Consider the following 14,993-nt stretch of genomic DNA (forward strand, 5'->3'; position numbering starts at 1 on the left):
TGAATGAGTAACAATTCCTTGCCCACGCTGCAGCAGCTGGGGCAGTGCAGCTCTTTCCCTGACTTTACTTAGGACTGGTGAATTGCCCTACCACCCTGCAACTTTGCTGCCTCCCAGGGGAGGCGGGGGGAGCTTGCCCGACCATCCCCTCCGGCAGCATCCCGCACCACCACTGCCTCCAAGGAGCAGGGCCGGGAGGGGAGGCTGCTCCATCCGCTCCATCCCCACTGTCATAATGGCACTCCACGTAGCACTCTGGCTGTTTCAGTAAGCTTTGTGATTGCCTGCTAAGACAAGCAATCAGAGTGCTCCAAGAGCGTTATGGACAGACAGACGAGCTAAACCCTCTGTGTGTGTGTGTGTGTGTGTGTATACATACATACATACTTATATAACTAGTGATAAAACTGGGGATTTGACAATGGTTTTATCACTAGCCTTGTGGAATAGATAAGAGAAGAATGCCCTTCTCATTCTACAGAAGGGGGGAAAAGGGAATGGAGAGACCACTTTGTATAAATCAACACAGCTCGACAGCATTCAGTGAAGCTAAACTAATTAAAACCAGTTGTAGATATTCCCTAGTAGGTTAAAAGGTCACAGAGGGAGTTGGTGTCAGAGCTGGAAATAGAACTGGCTTCTGGTCCTGGGATCTGGCAAGTAGAGTAGTTGTGGCCCGTCCCCATCAGTCTCAAATTGCTAAAGATATTCACTAAACTTTTTTCTAATAATGCTTTGCATGCAGAGGTTTAAACTGGCTAGCCAGAAAGTCAATGCTTATGCTGAATAGAAACCAAAGGGCTTTTATGGAGATCCCTCTAGTTCAAGGCTGTCCAGCTTCTAAGGCCCATGGGTCACACACTTTGGGGCCTGCGCCAGCAGAAGCTGCATGCTACACAGGCCACACCAAGCGAGGCTTGGGTCACTGGGCTTCTTAGACGCTTCACCCACTGCACCATGTGCCCATGTAGACAACCCCCACCCCCTTCACTGCTGCACTAGGAGTCCTGCCACTGCTGCACTGCATGCCCCTCGCCCCCTCCATCACAGGCACAGGCACCCTCCTCCCCCCCCGCCCCCCCTGCCACTGCTGTTTTGCACAGGCATGATTCCTCTTTGCATCCCTGATTTTCCCCCTCTTCCCCTCCCCCACATGCAGCCCCAGACTCCTTCAGCTCCCTGTGCAGCAAGCTGCACTGCCCCAGCCCCTAAGGCAGAAGCTAGAAGCAGCAGTTGGAGGAGGGAGGGGGAGCCCAGAGACTTCAGCTGGAGCAGTGGGTGGAACAGCAGCCAGGGAGGAGCCCAGGGGCTTCAACTTAACCCGCATGTTTCCTGCCAGCCACCAGCTGGACGGCCCTGCTCTAGGTTAGGAGGTGGCAACGTTTTTGGGCAGAGTGACGAAAACACCCACAACCTCAACTTGTAAGATGTTGGCATGCTAGGGGCAGGTCACAAGGGAGCAGTGAGGGGCCTGATCCTTGTTGCAGCAGCACAGTCCCTTCCCCACCACCAGCCCCAAGGCATGCGTACACCTGCTGCCAGCAACAAGCCAGGCTGGGGCTCCACGGACCTTGGTGCATCTGCTTGCAGCTTCTCAGCTGCCTGCCACAGCTGGCCTGGCCTCTGGGCAGGGCCCTACTGCCTGCCACAGAGCCTGGGTTGCACACAAGCAGGCAGCGGAGAGGCTGCAAACAGCTGCACCAGGGCCTGTGGAGCCCTGGCCTCACTTGTTAGCAGCAACAGGTGCACTCGTGCCTTGAGGTGAATGTCAGGGAAGGACCTGGGGCTACCCTGCCAGAACAAGGATCAGGCCTCTCGTGGCTGTCTTGCCATCTGCCCCAAAGCACACATGCCAAGCAGAATGCCTTTGCGTGCCACACTCTAGCATGCATGCCGGGAGTTGCCTACCCCTGCTCTATGCCATGTCTTAACTGGATTATTGCAAGAAGTTCTTTGGATGATTAAAGAAGCCCTTGTTACTTCTAATACAGTACTTAGGGCACCAGTATAAAGACAGTGATAGCTCAATGCCATGGTCTTTGTTAACGTGTTTTTCTTTTTCAAAGATTTTAGTGAAGGCCATGTTAAGGAAACGCTCGTTTGGAAACCCATTTGAGCTTCAGAGCAGAAGGGAGGAGAGGTCCATGTCTGCTCCAGGAAACCTATTAATGTAAGTATATAACCTGCCTCCTAGTGCTTAGTCTGAGCTTGGTATGACTGTTCCACTGAGAGAGGAATCATAGAGAAAGTTTCCCACACAATTTTCATAGAACAAAAGAACGAAATTGAAATGTAAACCTATCAGTGGAGTTCCACAGGTGTCATTGAAGAACAATGAAACGCCTGCAGAAAACCAGCACATTTTAAATTTTCTGGATGAGTCTACTCCCATATTTAGGGCCAGCTCCTAAAACGTGTCATCTCAAGCTCTAGGGTTGATCTCAAGCTCACCATTTTAGCCAATTAACTTGTCATATACTGTATGTGTTTTAAACAATAATCAGTTATCAGGCTATTAAAGGATCCACCACTGAAATACAGTAACACAGCTTGTAATTTAATTCTTTATACTTTGTAAGTAGCCTCTGCTCCACTTTCTATGTACAAAAAAGTAGGCGGTCTGGAGAAGATGTCAAATGAGTCACTCCAACATTAAAAAAACAAAAAAAATAGAAGTGTGCTAATATTTCAGTGTGACCCTGGACCTCAGTGAAATAAAACAAACTAACGTACAAAAATAATGCACACATCCTGAACTTGTGAACTTTGAGGGACACCTTTGACATTACAATCTGGCATGTTGGGAATGACACAGCACTGCATATAGCATACAAACGTCTTGACCAAACCGTCAAATCCTTTTGTCCTAAAACTCCACTCAGCTGATTCCCAAGGGTGGTGATCATTTTTATATGTTAATTGGAAATAGAATCGGAAGAATCCTTTTTAGGAGTTTTGAGAATGCTCAAATCCCACTGAAGTCAGTGGGAATTGCAGGTGCTCAGCATATCTGAGAATACAGAAATGATTTCTAATGCCAGTCTCCTGCAGTTCACTGATTTTTTCAGAATCTACAAGCTGACATTTTCAGTCTAGGCTGGCAAATGAGATGTCATCCAAAGACTTCTCTAGAAGACAGAATTCTTAGCCCACAAGTACGTCCAGGGGGACATATCTCAAGAGCATTTCAATTGTAGTCACTTTACCAGCTTAGCAAGAGGAGCTCGTCTTCACCTGATGTCTCTCTCAGACCATCACCTTCCATTCCTTTCACCCATCACTAATTTGACATATGCCACTGCAATTGTCACCCATATTTTTACAATAGTTCCTTTCCAGTGACAGTCCTTGCTCTAGGATATTAGAATATCTACCAAACCTAAAATAAATGCCAACTACTGTTCACAAAGTCCAGCATATTTCAATCAGATGAAGCCCATTATTTCTTCAAGTCCTGCCCTAAATGGCATATCAGAATTTGCTCTTGTCTTCATTGGTGTAAAGTAAGTTTCACTGAAACTGCCAGCATAGATCAAACCATTGGTCCATCTGATTTATCTGTGGAAATGATAAGGCACCAAATGTGTAAGATGAAGGTGGAAGAAACCCCTGAAGAGTTGGTCATGAAGTGACCTGCCAGCAGGCAAGTTTCTTCTTGCCTTCTATCACTTAGTGGCTGGCCTCTGCCCTGAAGCATGACTTTATATTCCTTCCACCAATAAATGTTTATTCTATCTAATATGACAATGAAAGTTCAAAATAGTTGTATTGCAGATGTGGAATCTTTTTTTTAATTTTACTAAGCTTCAGTGACAGACTGTATACCTGTCTCATGTCTTCTTTTATTTCTCTCCTCTCTAAACTTACCAGTACCTGTCTTTTCAGTCTCTTCTCATATGGAAGCCTTTAATGATTTTCATCCCCTGTGTCTGAATTTCATCTCTTTAATAGTCTCTTGTGTCAGATTTTGTCAGCCAGTTCTCCTTTATCCACAACTGCTTTGGTTTGCTTACTACACTTGATTTACAGTAATGTACCAGTTCACTGATGGAGTTGAAGCCAGTCTGGGGATGGTTTATGCCCTGAATTTTAAAAGTTTATCTCTCTTATATTGGGGTGAAATGTTTATCCTATCTAACAAAACCTTTGCCTACACAAACACTATTCACTGCACTTAATTTTTGGCTGTCAGCTACTGTAGCATCATGAAATCAACACTTCTAGCAGTAATGATCGATTAGCCTAAATGGATGCAAAAACAGAACTTCATGGACCTGGGTCAGAATCTTCCTAATTAAAGCCAGGGAAGTCAACACATCAGCTAGTCTTTCGTTCATACAGTGATATATATATATATATATATAATCACTGTAAACAGAGGGTTATAAATCTGGATTTTTCTTTTTATACTTTGTAAAGGCTAGACCAGTGCAATCTAATGTTGGTGACTTCAGCTTGATTCATGGCTTTTACTTCACTACTTTTCAAATCATAGGGAAGCAAAGTTAGTACATGCTCCTTGTTCTATAAAAGCTAAGTGGGAAGGCTCATTGTTCTATGTGAATTATGTCTTGATTACTCTGTGTACATCTGCAAAGAGAAACTGTGCTTGATGTTAAACCCATTCTTCACACCATCCTATTCTTAATCAGTAGTGAATTGTTCTGTATCAAATCACCTGTAACCCAAGCAAAATAGAATCTAAGTGTTATGGATAGAGCCAGGTAAATTAAGCTTGTAGGGTTTAAAACATGTAGGAACAAACAGAAGTAAATAGTATTGTTACAGTATAAGAGATTGGCGTTGCAAAGTAATGAGAATACTGGCCCTGATCCCATGAAGCGTGTATGCAGATGCTTAAATTCAGTTCAGCAGCATTACTTGCATGGCCCTGTGCAAGCTCAGGACCAGAGTACGGAGCACCTCTCAGGATCAGTCCCAAAACACCATCTTGGACGTTGCTTCAGAGTTCACATTCAAGGAGAGTGCGGCGCAGGTTAGAATAGCTTCATTGATGCCAGTGGAGCTGCGGCAGTCACACATGGGAAGGCTCTGGCCCTCTCAACTTTTCAAGCAAATTCATGTAGTGAACAATAGGGACCACACAAAGGGAACATGACAGAGATGTGTTACACAACAATTTGGCTGAGCTCTCTGTTACGTGTTCTCCACTATCTACCACCTGTCTTCATTACATACAGCACTGGCAGGGAAGCAGTCCTGTTATGCAATTGACTGTGAACTGCTCTCTCTCTTTTATCTTAGCCAGTATCTATAGGAGCATTTGGTTTATTAAACAAAATTATACTTTTCACCAGTGTACCTAAAATAAGTTATATTCAGTGGTGTGTACGATTCATCTACATGTGTAGGGCTCTCCTTTTAAGATTGTAACTGTTCTGACCTAATCAGTCAAGCTGCAAAAAAATTGATTTTGTCCTTTTGGCAGAGTCTACTTTTGAACTTCTAGTCTTGTGAAAGTGTTGCAGGATCTCAAATGGCCAGATGCACTCAGGACTATGGATTTACAAATTGTTGAAGAGGCTGTGCCCTTTGCTGCATGGTGCCCTCTACAGCCATACTGTATAGGTCCAGTAGTTACCGAGAAAGATCTGCTAACAAAAGTGCCAAGCACACGGGGTAATGATAAGTACATCTCTTCCTCATTGGCTCTAGCTCTGATCTCCATATTTAAGCAGAACTCCCATTAACATTAAATACTTGAAAATGAGGCCTATTCACTTCAGTAGGATTAAGTGCACTTTGCACCATCCAGGAATGTGCAGTTATCTACTGCAAATGAAAATTCAACTCTGTCACCTCTATTAGGTTAAAGGTAGGATCTCTATTACATTAGTGAAGCAAGCAAAATAATGCCAACAGCACTGTTTTTCCACCCCACTGTCTGAACAGTCTTTGAAGTATGATAAATCTTCAATTGCAATGTTGCATTTAGTTCCAATTACAGGGTGGAAAATGATTTTCTCATTCCCAGAGAGTGAAAAAGAAAAAGTAATTAGAAAACTTTCCCAATTTCACATGCAATTTGTTTAATTAGTCTGCTTATAAAATAGTTTGAGTTTTTTTGAACCACACACAGTGGGTGTTGCTTGAAGCAACTTGCATCTGTGCCTATGTCAAGAATTTCCTTTGCAGTAAGCTGTCTGACAGCTGAGTTAGCTTTTCAGTATCTGCTGCCTAATTAATACTTCTGAAAATGGATCTGCCCTTTCAAAAATGAGAAAGAAAGAAGCCAATTTAACAACCTGCTCACAGGATCTTTTTGGTTGGGGGATGGAAACCGCCTGCCTTAATTTCTATCTTAATTTCTTCATGCTCTTTCCACTACCTGCTTGCAATCTGCCAGGCTCTGTTCTTGGAAGTGCTCAGTGAAGAAACTGCACAGGCAAAATTCTTTGCAGTAGCAGGAGGCTTTTCATATCTGTCAAGCCTTTTCTTCCTGTAGAGGACACTTGTAAGCCATCAGTGCTTTAAAATAGGGAGGATATTTCTTTCATTGCTGCAAGAGAGATTTTAAAAATCCTTTCCTGTTTATTATTTATTTCTTTATTAAGATGCATAGAAATATTCACAAGCCACGTATTCAAAATTCAAGGCTTATTTGCTTGTTATTGAAGCTGAATGGAGCTAAATGAAGATTCCTGCTTTTAAGAACACTACATATACATCTGCCTCATACAAAAGTACCACTCTGCACCTACAGTGTTTAACTGCAGCTGCAGATCACAAAACACTTCTTGTTTCCTACTCCAGCTCCTTTATGCTGCTCCAGCTCAAAGACAGCGTCCTGGAATCTGAGTAGTTCAGCAATGGTGTAAAGCCAGGTTTTGCTGCCCTCCAGGCTGCGCCTTCTCTGCAGATGGTCTCAGGAGACGCAGCAATAAATCTGGCCCTTTCATCCTACGTGCTGTGAGCAAAGTTCAACCCTGGAGCTGCACTGGAGAGGGATTGGGTCTTTTGTTTTAAAATTTCCCAGTCACAGATTTTTTTAGAATCCCACCCTGTTCGGCCTTCATAGTGTATTTTCAAAGTGTAGATGATAATTGTTGTTCTTATAATCCATTATTCCCCCCATGCCATTCCAGATTTCCATTATTGATTCGGCCACAATTTTGCTGCATTTATTACTTTAATTCATTCCTAGTACTGTGTGCCAAATTACTTGAAATACTTTGACAGAACCAGTTTACTTTTACTTTAATAGCTGCTGTAGGAAGGAAATATGTTTTTCAGCTCCACTGTACCTGTTGTCATTCTTATTTGTTATTTACAGGGCTTGATCTTGCTGCCACTGAGATCAGTAGGGATCTGGGTTTTCCATTCACCATGGAAAAATGCAAATTTTCTCCTCTAAAGGAGAAAAATATGGGAAATAGCAGTTTTCCTCTTGCAAGCTGGCAGAGGTCCAGCCTGGAAGGGGCTGAGGGGAGTGGGAGGATGACAGTCAGGCAGGGGGCACCATGTGCATGTGTGAGCTCCTGCAGCTCCCTGCAGGTAAGTCTGGGGTAGATGGGGATTGAGGCCCCCATAATTAGGGAGGGTTGGATTTGGGCAGGGCTGGGGGCACTGCCCAGCTGGGCTGGTGCGTGGGGCTTGGGGTCTGGGGAGGGAATGTGCAGCAGAAGGGCTTGGCTGGGAAGAGAGACGGAGCCGTGGGTGACTTGTCTAGGGGGCAGTGGGAGGGTTAGTTCCCCACCATTGCGTGCACTTCTGGGGTGGTGCATGGGGGGTATGTGCCCCCCAGATTTGTGTGCAGGGCAGGGGCAGATACAGGCTGCCTGCTGCAGGCTCAGGGATTTGTGCCCTGCTGCCCCCTTCCCCTCCCGGGGCCCCACTGCCCAGTGAATGGGACCTGGCACGGCAGGGCAGAGGGGGGTGAGGAGGCTCAGTGCTGCCGCCAGAAGCCCCGCGCCACCTTGGCGAGGTGCTCCCTGCCCACCCAGAAGCAGTGAGGGGCACAACTCTGCACCGCCACACCCTCTGTTACCAGGCTGGCGGGGGACACCTCACCACAGTGGCACGTGGTCCTGGTGGCAGCACTGAGCCTCCCTATCCCTCTCTGCCCTGCCATGCCAGGTACGTTCACTGGGCTGCGGAGGCCCCGGTGTGGCGGGGTATGACATAAGGAAAGGAGCCCTGAGCGGGCAGCCCCTGTACCTGTTGTCCCCCTGCCCCCCCCCGGCTTTGCTCCAGCCGTGCCACCCATGGGGAGGGGGGAGCTGAGATCCACTCCACTCCAGCTGTGGCAGCTGCTGTCTCCCATGGGTGGCAGCCAGGGCTCGGGTGCTGCTGGAGAGGGCAGGAGACTGTGGACCCAGGTCCCTGACCCTGTCGCCCCGGCAGGGTAATAAGAGGCAAAGTGCTTGATCAGTAAGATTTAGCAAATGGCTACAAACTCATAAAACAGAGCAGCTTTTCAGGTGCCAGTCAGTAAGGTCCAGCAACTGCAGCAGTGCCTGTTGTTCCCGTTTGGTGGCTGTGTGGTAGACTATCCGGTCCTAGGCCTCTTGTCAACAAGTCTGGGTCTTAAAGAACACAGCTGGCACATTGGCTGACATTCCAGCTGAGACAAGCCAAGGACTGAGTGACCCAGCTCTCAGCCCAGGAACAGCGCTCTCTGAATCACGGCTAAGGCATGTTGTTCAGTGGGTGTTGGTGAGGCACTCGCTGCTTGGCTGCATCTGTTTTGGGTTGAGAAAAAATGTAAGATGTTGATTTAGCATCATTTTTTCTCAAAGTTTTAAAATGCAACCTACTGGCGGATATAATCTGTCTTTGACTATGAGAAGGGAATGGTTTAGGGTTAAAGGTTATGTCTTAATTTCTCAAACTGTACGTGTTGAGGCCAGTCCTATAGCATTGGTATGGCTCTTTGCACCTCTGTGTATGCACATGCATGTTTGACTAACTAATGCACTGTTAGCATGGGAAATCACAGCCAAGGGAATACCCCGCAAATATACTCTTTGTTACAAAACAAGAGAGTGTGTTCTTCTTGAAAGCTACAGCTTATATTGTGACAGGTAAGTGTTGTGATATAGTCTGTCAAATTGCCTACAGAATAACTCCGACAGGAGATTTTGTCTTGGGAAACCACACTTGGTAGGAGGATTTCACATTATGTTACTCAAAGAGCATCATGTACAAAAGTTTCCATCAGCTGCTCAGTGTGCCTAGCTCTGCAAGAGCACTCAACAATTTGTGCTCTTAGTAGTTAAAAACATTACCTGTTGAAGGGATGTCCTCATGCTGTGGATGCAGTCTCACATCCCATAAGGTGCTAAATCTCTTGGACTTTTGTGGGTTTTAGTAGGGGTTTCATGTGACAGCATTAAACAAGTATTTCCCTTGTGTTTTTTCATTTGTTCTGTATACCATTAGCAAACACTGCTGACTAACCCCACACTCCATTTCATATCATGTGCTGGGCTTCATAAAACACAGAAATAAAAGCTCATTTGCCTTCTGCTGGCATCTTCATTACTGTTTTCTTCCTTTGTCTCATTGTTTGTTCTCAGGGGCAGGTTCCTCTTAAACTCATCTGTATATTTGCATCCGTCTTTAAGGTAACTTGGTATTTGTGTTTCCCGTGGGTGCAGTAGAACGTACATCCTTTCCTCAGTCTTCATGATTTGTGTGTTGTTAAGACCATAAAATTCTGTCTTTCCTTCCTATAGGAGCAATTGTGTTACAGTAATTTCTTGCGTGTGACACTAATGTTTGTTGTCTAAGCCCCTATTTTTTTTCTTGTTTGTTTTTTTTCTCTCTTTTGGGGAGGAGGGAGGGCTGAAGGAAATGTGTCGAATGTGAGAGAGACAGGGTCTAACACCCACAAAATTTGAGAATTTGGAAATCTAAATTTTGCAACTTAGGCCCTTCTTCAATAGCAGTGATGCTCATGGGCCAGGTGAGTGACATGGAGCCCAGTCCATGGACCGGATCCTGTAGGCAAGGTCAGTTTGCGGGCCAGATCCAGTATGGGGTTCTGAAAGCTGCAGCCATGAGTTGTGCCACAGCCCCCCTACCACATTTCCAGATCTATGGGGAGCCCCACAGGCCAGGTTCAGCCTGCAGGCTGGCGGCTGTGCACTATTATTCAATAGTAAAAGTTTATGAAAGGTAAAGGGAGTTGGCTAGAATCACAGCTGCTGCAAGCAGTTCTGCTAATACCTGTGCTCTTTTAGTTTTTCTGGGACACGGTTTTATGGGTGACTCGTATCCCTGTGTGTGCTTGGCTTCCTGTGATCAGAGGCCTGCTGAAGAATATCTTTCACTGGAAAGCTTGTCTAACTTTATCTCAACTGCACAGCTGGTCCAATAAAAGACATCACCCTAAGAAATCCCTTTCTCTCACGTATTACAGGGAAAGCTTTTCAGTGTCTGTTTAAGGCTCCCGTCACTGACCATTTTGTAGCACTGATATTTCTCCAGGGGTAAGCTCTGTTGGTGCAAAGGGAGGGTTTCTTGTTAATAGATTGTGTTTGCACTCCTATAACTACAGCATTGACTGGCCAGAGAATAATGGAACTGGAGTAAATTGCCAGTGTGGACAAAGCCTGAGTTGTGCAAACAATAGCCCAGCCTGGAGCAAATGGCACCTGTGCCTTTGCCACGTCGTGCAGCCAGGCCTTTTAAAATTGTGTAACAAATGGCATGGATCTTCCCACAGAACATGCTGTGCAATTAGAAAACAATGAAATAACGTAGATAATATGAACTATTGAAGGCCACTAAAAAAACAGCCTGAAGGTGAAACCCCACTATGCTCAGCTAGCTAGCAGTGTAGTTACTCTGCTAGGAACTTGAGGGATCTGGTTGCAGATGAATGCTTGGGAATAAATTCTGAGTCTGTAAATTCTGTTGTGAACAGTTCCATTATTAGGGAGACAGTTGTTTGCCTAAGTGCTCATTTATCATTGTAAAATTCAATGAATGATGCCAGCTTAATTCACTTCTCTCCACAAGAAGACATTTGAAAGATTCTTCAAAAATACTGGAAAGGAACACACATGGAGTCAGAATTGGTATGGCACTTTCACTAGCATTTGGGTTTCAATGTGATACATTTTTTGAGAGAATGAACAGGAGAAACTTCCGTTGTAAGATGCAGTCATTTCTGCTTCAGATGTTTGTGCACAGGTCCAGGGAGGTTAATGGGACACTTATCTATGTGATGATGTCAAGGGTCAAGCTCTGAATATGCTGATTTTCAGAATTCAAACTCTGTGGTTCTGGTTGTGGAACTTCAGGGCATCCCTCCCTACTTCCGCACCCAGAGAAGGTAAAAATATGTAAGAAAGCACAAAGTTTGCCGTTAGCCCGAGATTCTTTGTTTCATCCATGGCTTCTTGTTGAGCCCCCAAACAGCATCATATGTATATTCTTCCAGTAAAGGCATGACTGGGGCTTATCTGCTGGGAATTTGTCCTGATTCCATCTGGAAGGGTCCACTCTTGCTTTCTCCAGTTTCAAGCAAAGAATATGCTCCATCAGTTCGAATAGGGGGTTTCTTGTCCGTGCCTAGTGTTTGCACTGCTGTAGATACAGGAAAGTCAGGCCACAGAATACTGGAAGTGGAGTCAATCACTAGTGCAGACAAAGCTGAATTTTGGAAACACTACCTCAGGCTGGAGCACGTGCCTGGTCCCTGACAGGCAGACTTGAGTGATGCAGTAAATTCCCAGTAAGAGAGATGAGTCCATTGTTTTGAAGCATTTTTTCTTTAAATAGATGGGATCCAATTCTCTTCTTAGGGAACTGGGCACAATTTGCAGTAGTTGCATTCCCATTAAGTTTCACCTATATTTCCAAGTGAAGTCAGTGGGAGTAGCAAATGAATCTTGGTCCCTCCTGAATGATGAAATGGGTACCACTTAGTTCTTATTCGGTGACAGGGCAGAGAGAGCAAGTGTTTGGGCTGAACATGGGACTAGGAACTTAATTGTGCATTGTCTCTTCGCCTCTCTGCCTTACTTCTACTGTATGTAAAATGTGGGTGTCGTGAGGCTTGCTTCATTATGTTACAAAAATTCTCTAAAAATGTTCAGTTTCATTCTTAGCATTATTATTCATGTCTGGAGAAGCAAGGAAGGGGAGGGGGGATTTGATAACAGCCTTCAAATACCTGACGAGTAATCATAGAGAGGATGGAGATGGGCTTTTCTCTCTGACCATAGGGGACGGATCTGGGAGCAATGGCCTCAAGCTGCAGCAGAGGAAATTTATGTTGGAGAATAGGCAGAATTTTCTGACTATGAGGGTGGTCTGGCATTGGAACAGGCTACCTAGAAGAACTGGGGTATCTCCATCCTTGGAGCTTACTGCAAGAGAGACAGTTGGGCTTCTTGCATAACCATTATAGCCAGGGCTTATCAGTCTGCTGATGGAAAAAATAACCCAAGTTATAGTAAGTACCTTAAGGAGAGCTATTCCATTTAATTTTAGACATCACAGCATGAACCCAGCCATCCTATATGGCAGCGCAGACAGCAGAATACTAACAGCTAGGTAACGCCAACTCTCTGCACAAACTGATTCTTAGCTGAGATTCAGAGTGGTATCAATGTCATGTCAGTTTATGCTGCATTGAGCTCATTTTCTGTCCTGGAGATTATATTTCCTTTAATACTAAAACAAGGTATACAGACAGGTATCATCTACTGAGAATTAAGGGAGACGTTTAATCTGATGCATCAAATTGCAGGCAGTAGCACACAGTACAAAATGATAGCAGGCTTTCTGTAAGCAGTAAGGCTGTATCTGTTGTTGAATTATGTTCTTGCCATCCAGCCATGCAGACGTGCTCATATTGTATCTGATAATGGAACCTCCTTTCCTGTTCAAGGCAATAAAGCATTTAAAGAGGGTCATGACAATACCTGAACTAACTCATATCAGCCACCCAAGACTGATCTATTACTAAGCATCTCAGAGCCAGGCCTGAGAATACACTGGGAAATGATTGATTGCCTATATTCAAGGTCAGGTTTATCACCAGGGTGTGATGGCACACTGGTGGAAAGGAATGTGTTTAATGGCAACCAGTTTTCTTTTTGTTTCCCTATTTGAAAAAACGCCTCAGCCTGCTTTTCTTGCAGCTTCAAACTAGAAGGTTTGATTCTAATTTGCCCACGGGGCTGACCCTGAGGAGGTGCAGGGCCCAGGGCAAATCAGCCTGTGCGGGGTCCCCTTAACAATCTGAATCCACTGGGAGGGCAGGGGCAGGGCTGCAGCTCTCAGCTTGGCGCTCACTGGCTGTGGGGCTGGGGCCAGGGCTGGGAGAGCTGGGCAGCGTGGGCTGCAGAGTAGGATGGAGGTGGCAGCCCTGGTGCTGGTGCTGAGGACGCTGCCGTTGGTACAGCCCACCCCAGGGGGCCACCTGCAGCGCAAGGCAGCCAAGGGGAGGGCCACGCTGGGCGGGCCAGGCTGGGTGGGGGATGCCCCTGCAGCGGGGGGCCTGAACCCAGCTGAGCCATGGTGCCCCGTGCCCGGCAGCCTCACAGGGGCTCTGGGCCAGGCTGTGCTGTGGGGCAGATGCTAGGCAGCACCTCTGCCAAAGCATGGGGACCAGAGTGGTCAGTTGCCCCAATTCACTGTACCCTAAGTACAGCCCCATTTCCTGTTTTTTGGTTGGTTGGTTGGGTTTTTTGGGGGGGGAGGTTGGTAGCTGATCTGAGAGTTGTTCTCAGTGTTGAATTAGAGTCTAAAATTCTCTTAGACCAGTGATTCTCAACTGGGGTGTTGCAGGACCCTGGGGTGCCACAAGCTCCCATTAAGGGTGCCACACCACACTATGTCACCTGGTCCCCTGTGAGGTGGTAGAAGCGTTCCTTCTTACAGGGCACGTCTACACATTATCATACGGCGACATTGCTATGGCACCATGCTTTAGCACATGTTTAGATTTTGCCGCTACGTTGCACTAAAGTGGAGTGCACCACTACAGCGACATAGCTGCCAATCACATGTAGACCCACGTGATTGTTACATTGCTCTAGCACGCCATGCGGCGATGTAGCACATTGCTGTCACCATAGGGTGAGGTGTAGATGTGCCCACGATGTAGTGCTCTGTGCCTGCCCTAGCTATTTAACAGTGCCTGAGACTACTTCTCTGGGGGCTGCTACACCTACAGGGGTTTTTTTTTTAAATCTTGAGCAGCATATTTAATATTTTTTTCTATCACAGCTTAGCACTAGTGCTATTGTTTGTACTCTATTGTAACATCACCGAGTTAGGCCGGGAAACCAGTTGCGTGAGATGCTGGTCCCTGTTGCAAGTGAAATTACAGTGCCCGTTGCAACACTGATGAGATTTTCATTGGCCTTGAGGGGGAGGGTAGCTTCCATTTGCAATTGCACTTGAGAAAACAAAGTGCAGCTGTCAAGCCATAAAACGGGGTGAAAAAATTAGACCTAAACCAAATAAGCTCCTAAATCTTGCTGCATCTCTCTAAATCTGTTTTGGACAACTAAATATCGTGTCCTAGTGATATAGAAGGAGGACCTAAGGGCATTCTGGCAAAGGAGTGAGCTATATTGTCATCGTACAAAGGCTTAGAATACCTAAGATCAGTCAGTGAACTCATGCTGATGTATTCGCCTTCAATTACTTGTATGGCATCCTTTTTAATGAATCACAGCTTTGGTTTTCTGTTACGTCTTGCATAGTCATTAATGTTATTGGTGTGCGTTGCCTTTCAGAGAAAACGTCACCGATTTTTATTTTTATCGTGGAAAAATTGCCTATACTCTGTTTATTTCTTTTTAATTCATTCATATAGAAAGCAGGGGAGCAAAGAAGCAGTGAAGGACCCTGACTTACCGGATGTCTGTGAAGATGAAGCCACTTCCTGAAGCCACGTGCATGTCCGGGGCTGGTCCTTCACCTGCCACTGCTGTTGTAACCATTGCATTATTGTGTTGCACATGTACTGCTGTCATGAACCAAAGTTTGTGACCTGCAAAACGAAA

The 14,993-nt window shown here is 45.6% G+C and overlaps 1 protein-coding gene across 1 annotated transcript in view; it reads left to right on the forward strand.

The window, feature by feature from the left end:
* CAMKK1 (calcium/calmodulin dependent protein kinase kinase 1) overlaps positions 1 to 14,989 on the forward strand; it is a 169,958-nt gene extending 154,969 nt beyond the window's left edge. Inside the window, exons 14-15 of the mRNA XM_019511430.1 lie at positions 2,067 to 2,170; positions 14,804 to 14,989. Coding sequence (XP_019366975.1) covers positions 2,067 to 2,170; positions 14,804 to 14,876 — 177 coding nt within the window. The 3' untranslated portion in view covers positions 14,877 to 14,989. The remainder of the gene's footprint in view (positions 1 to 2,066; positions 2,171 to 14,803) is intronic.
* Positions 14,990 to 14,993: the final 4 nt, after the last annotated feature.

The sequence above is a fragment of the Gavialis gangeticus genome, unplaced genomic scaffold, assembly GCF_001723915.1.
Source record: "Gavialis gangeticus isolate Ggan-Ray unplaced genomic scaffold, GavGan_comp1, whole genome shotgun sequence".
Lineage (NCBI taxonomy): Eukaryota > Metazoa > Chordata > Crocodylia > Gavialidae > Gavialis > Gavialis gangeticus.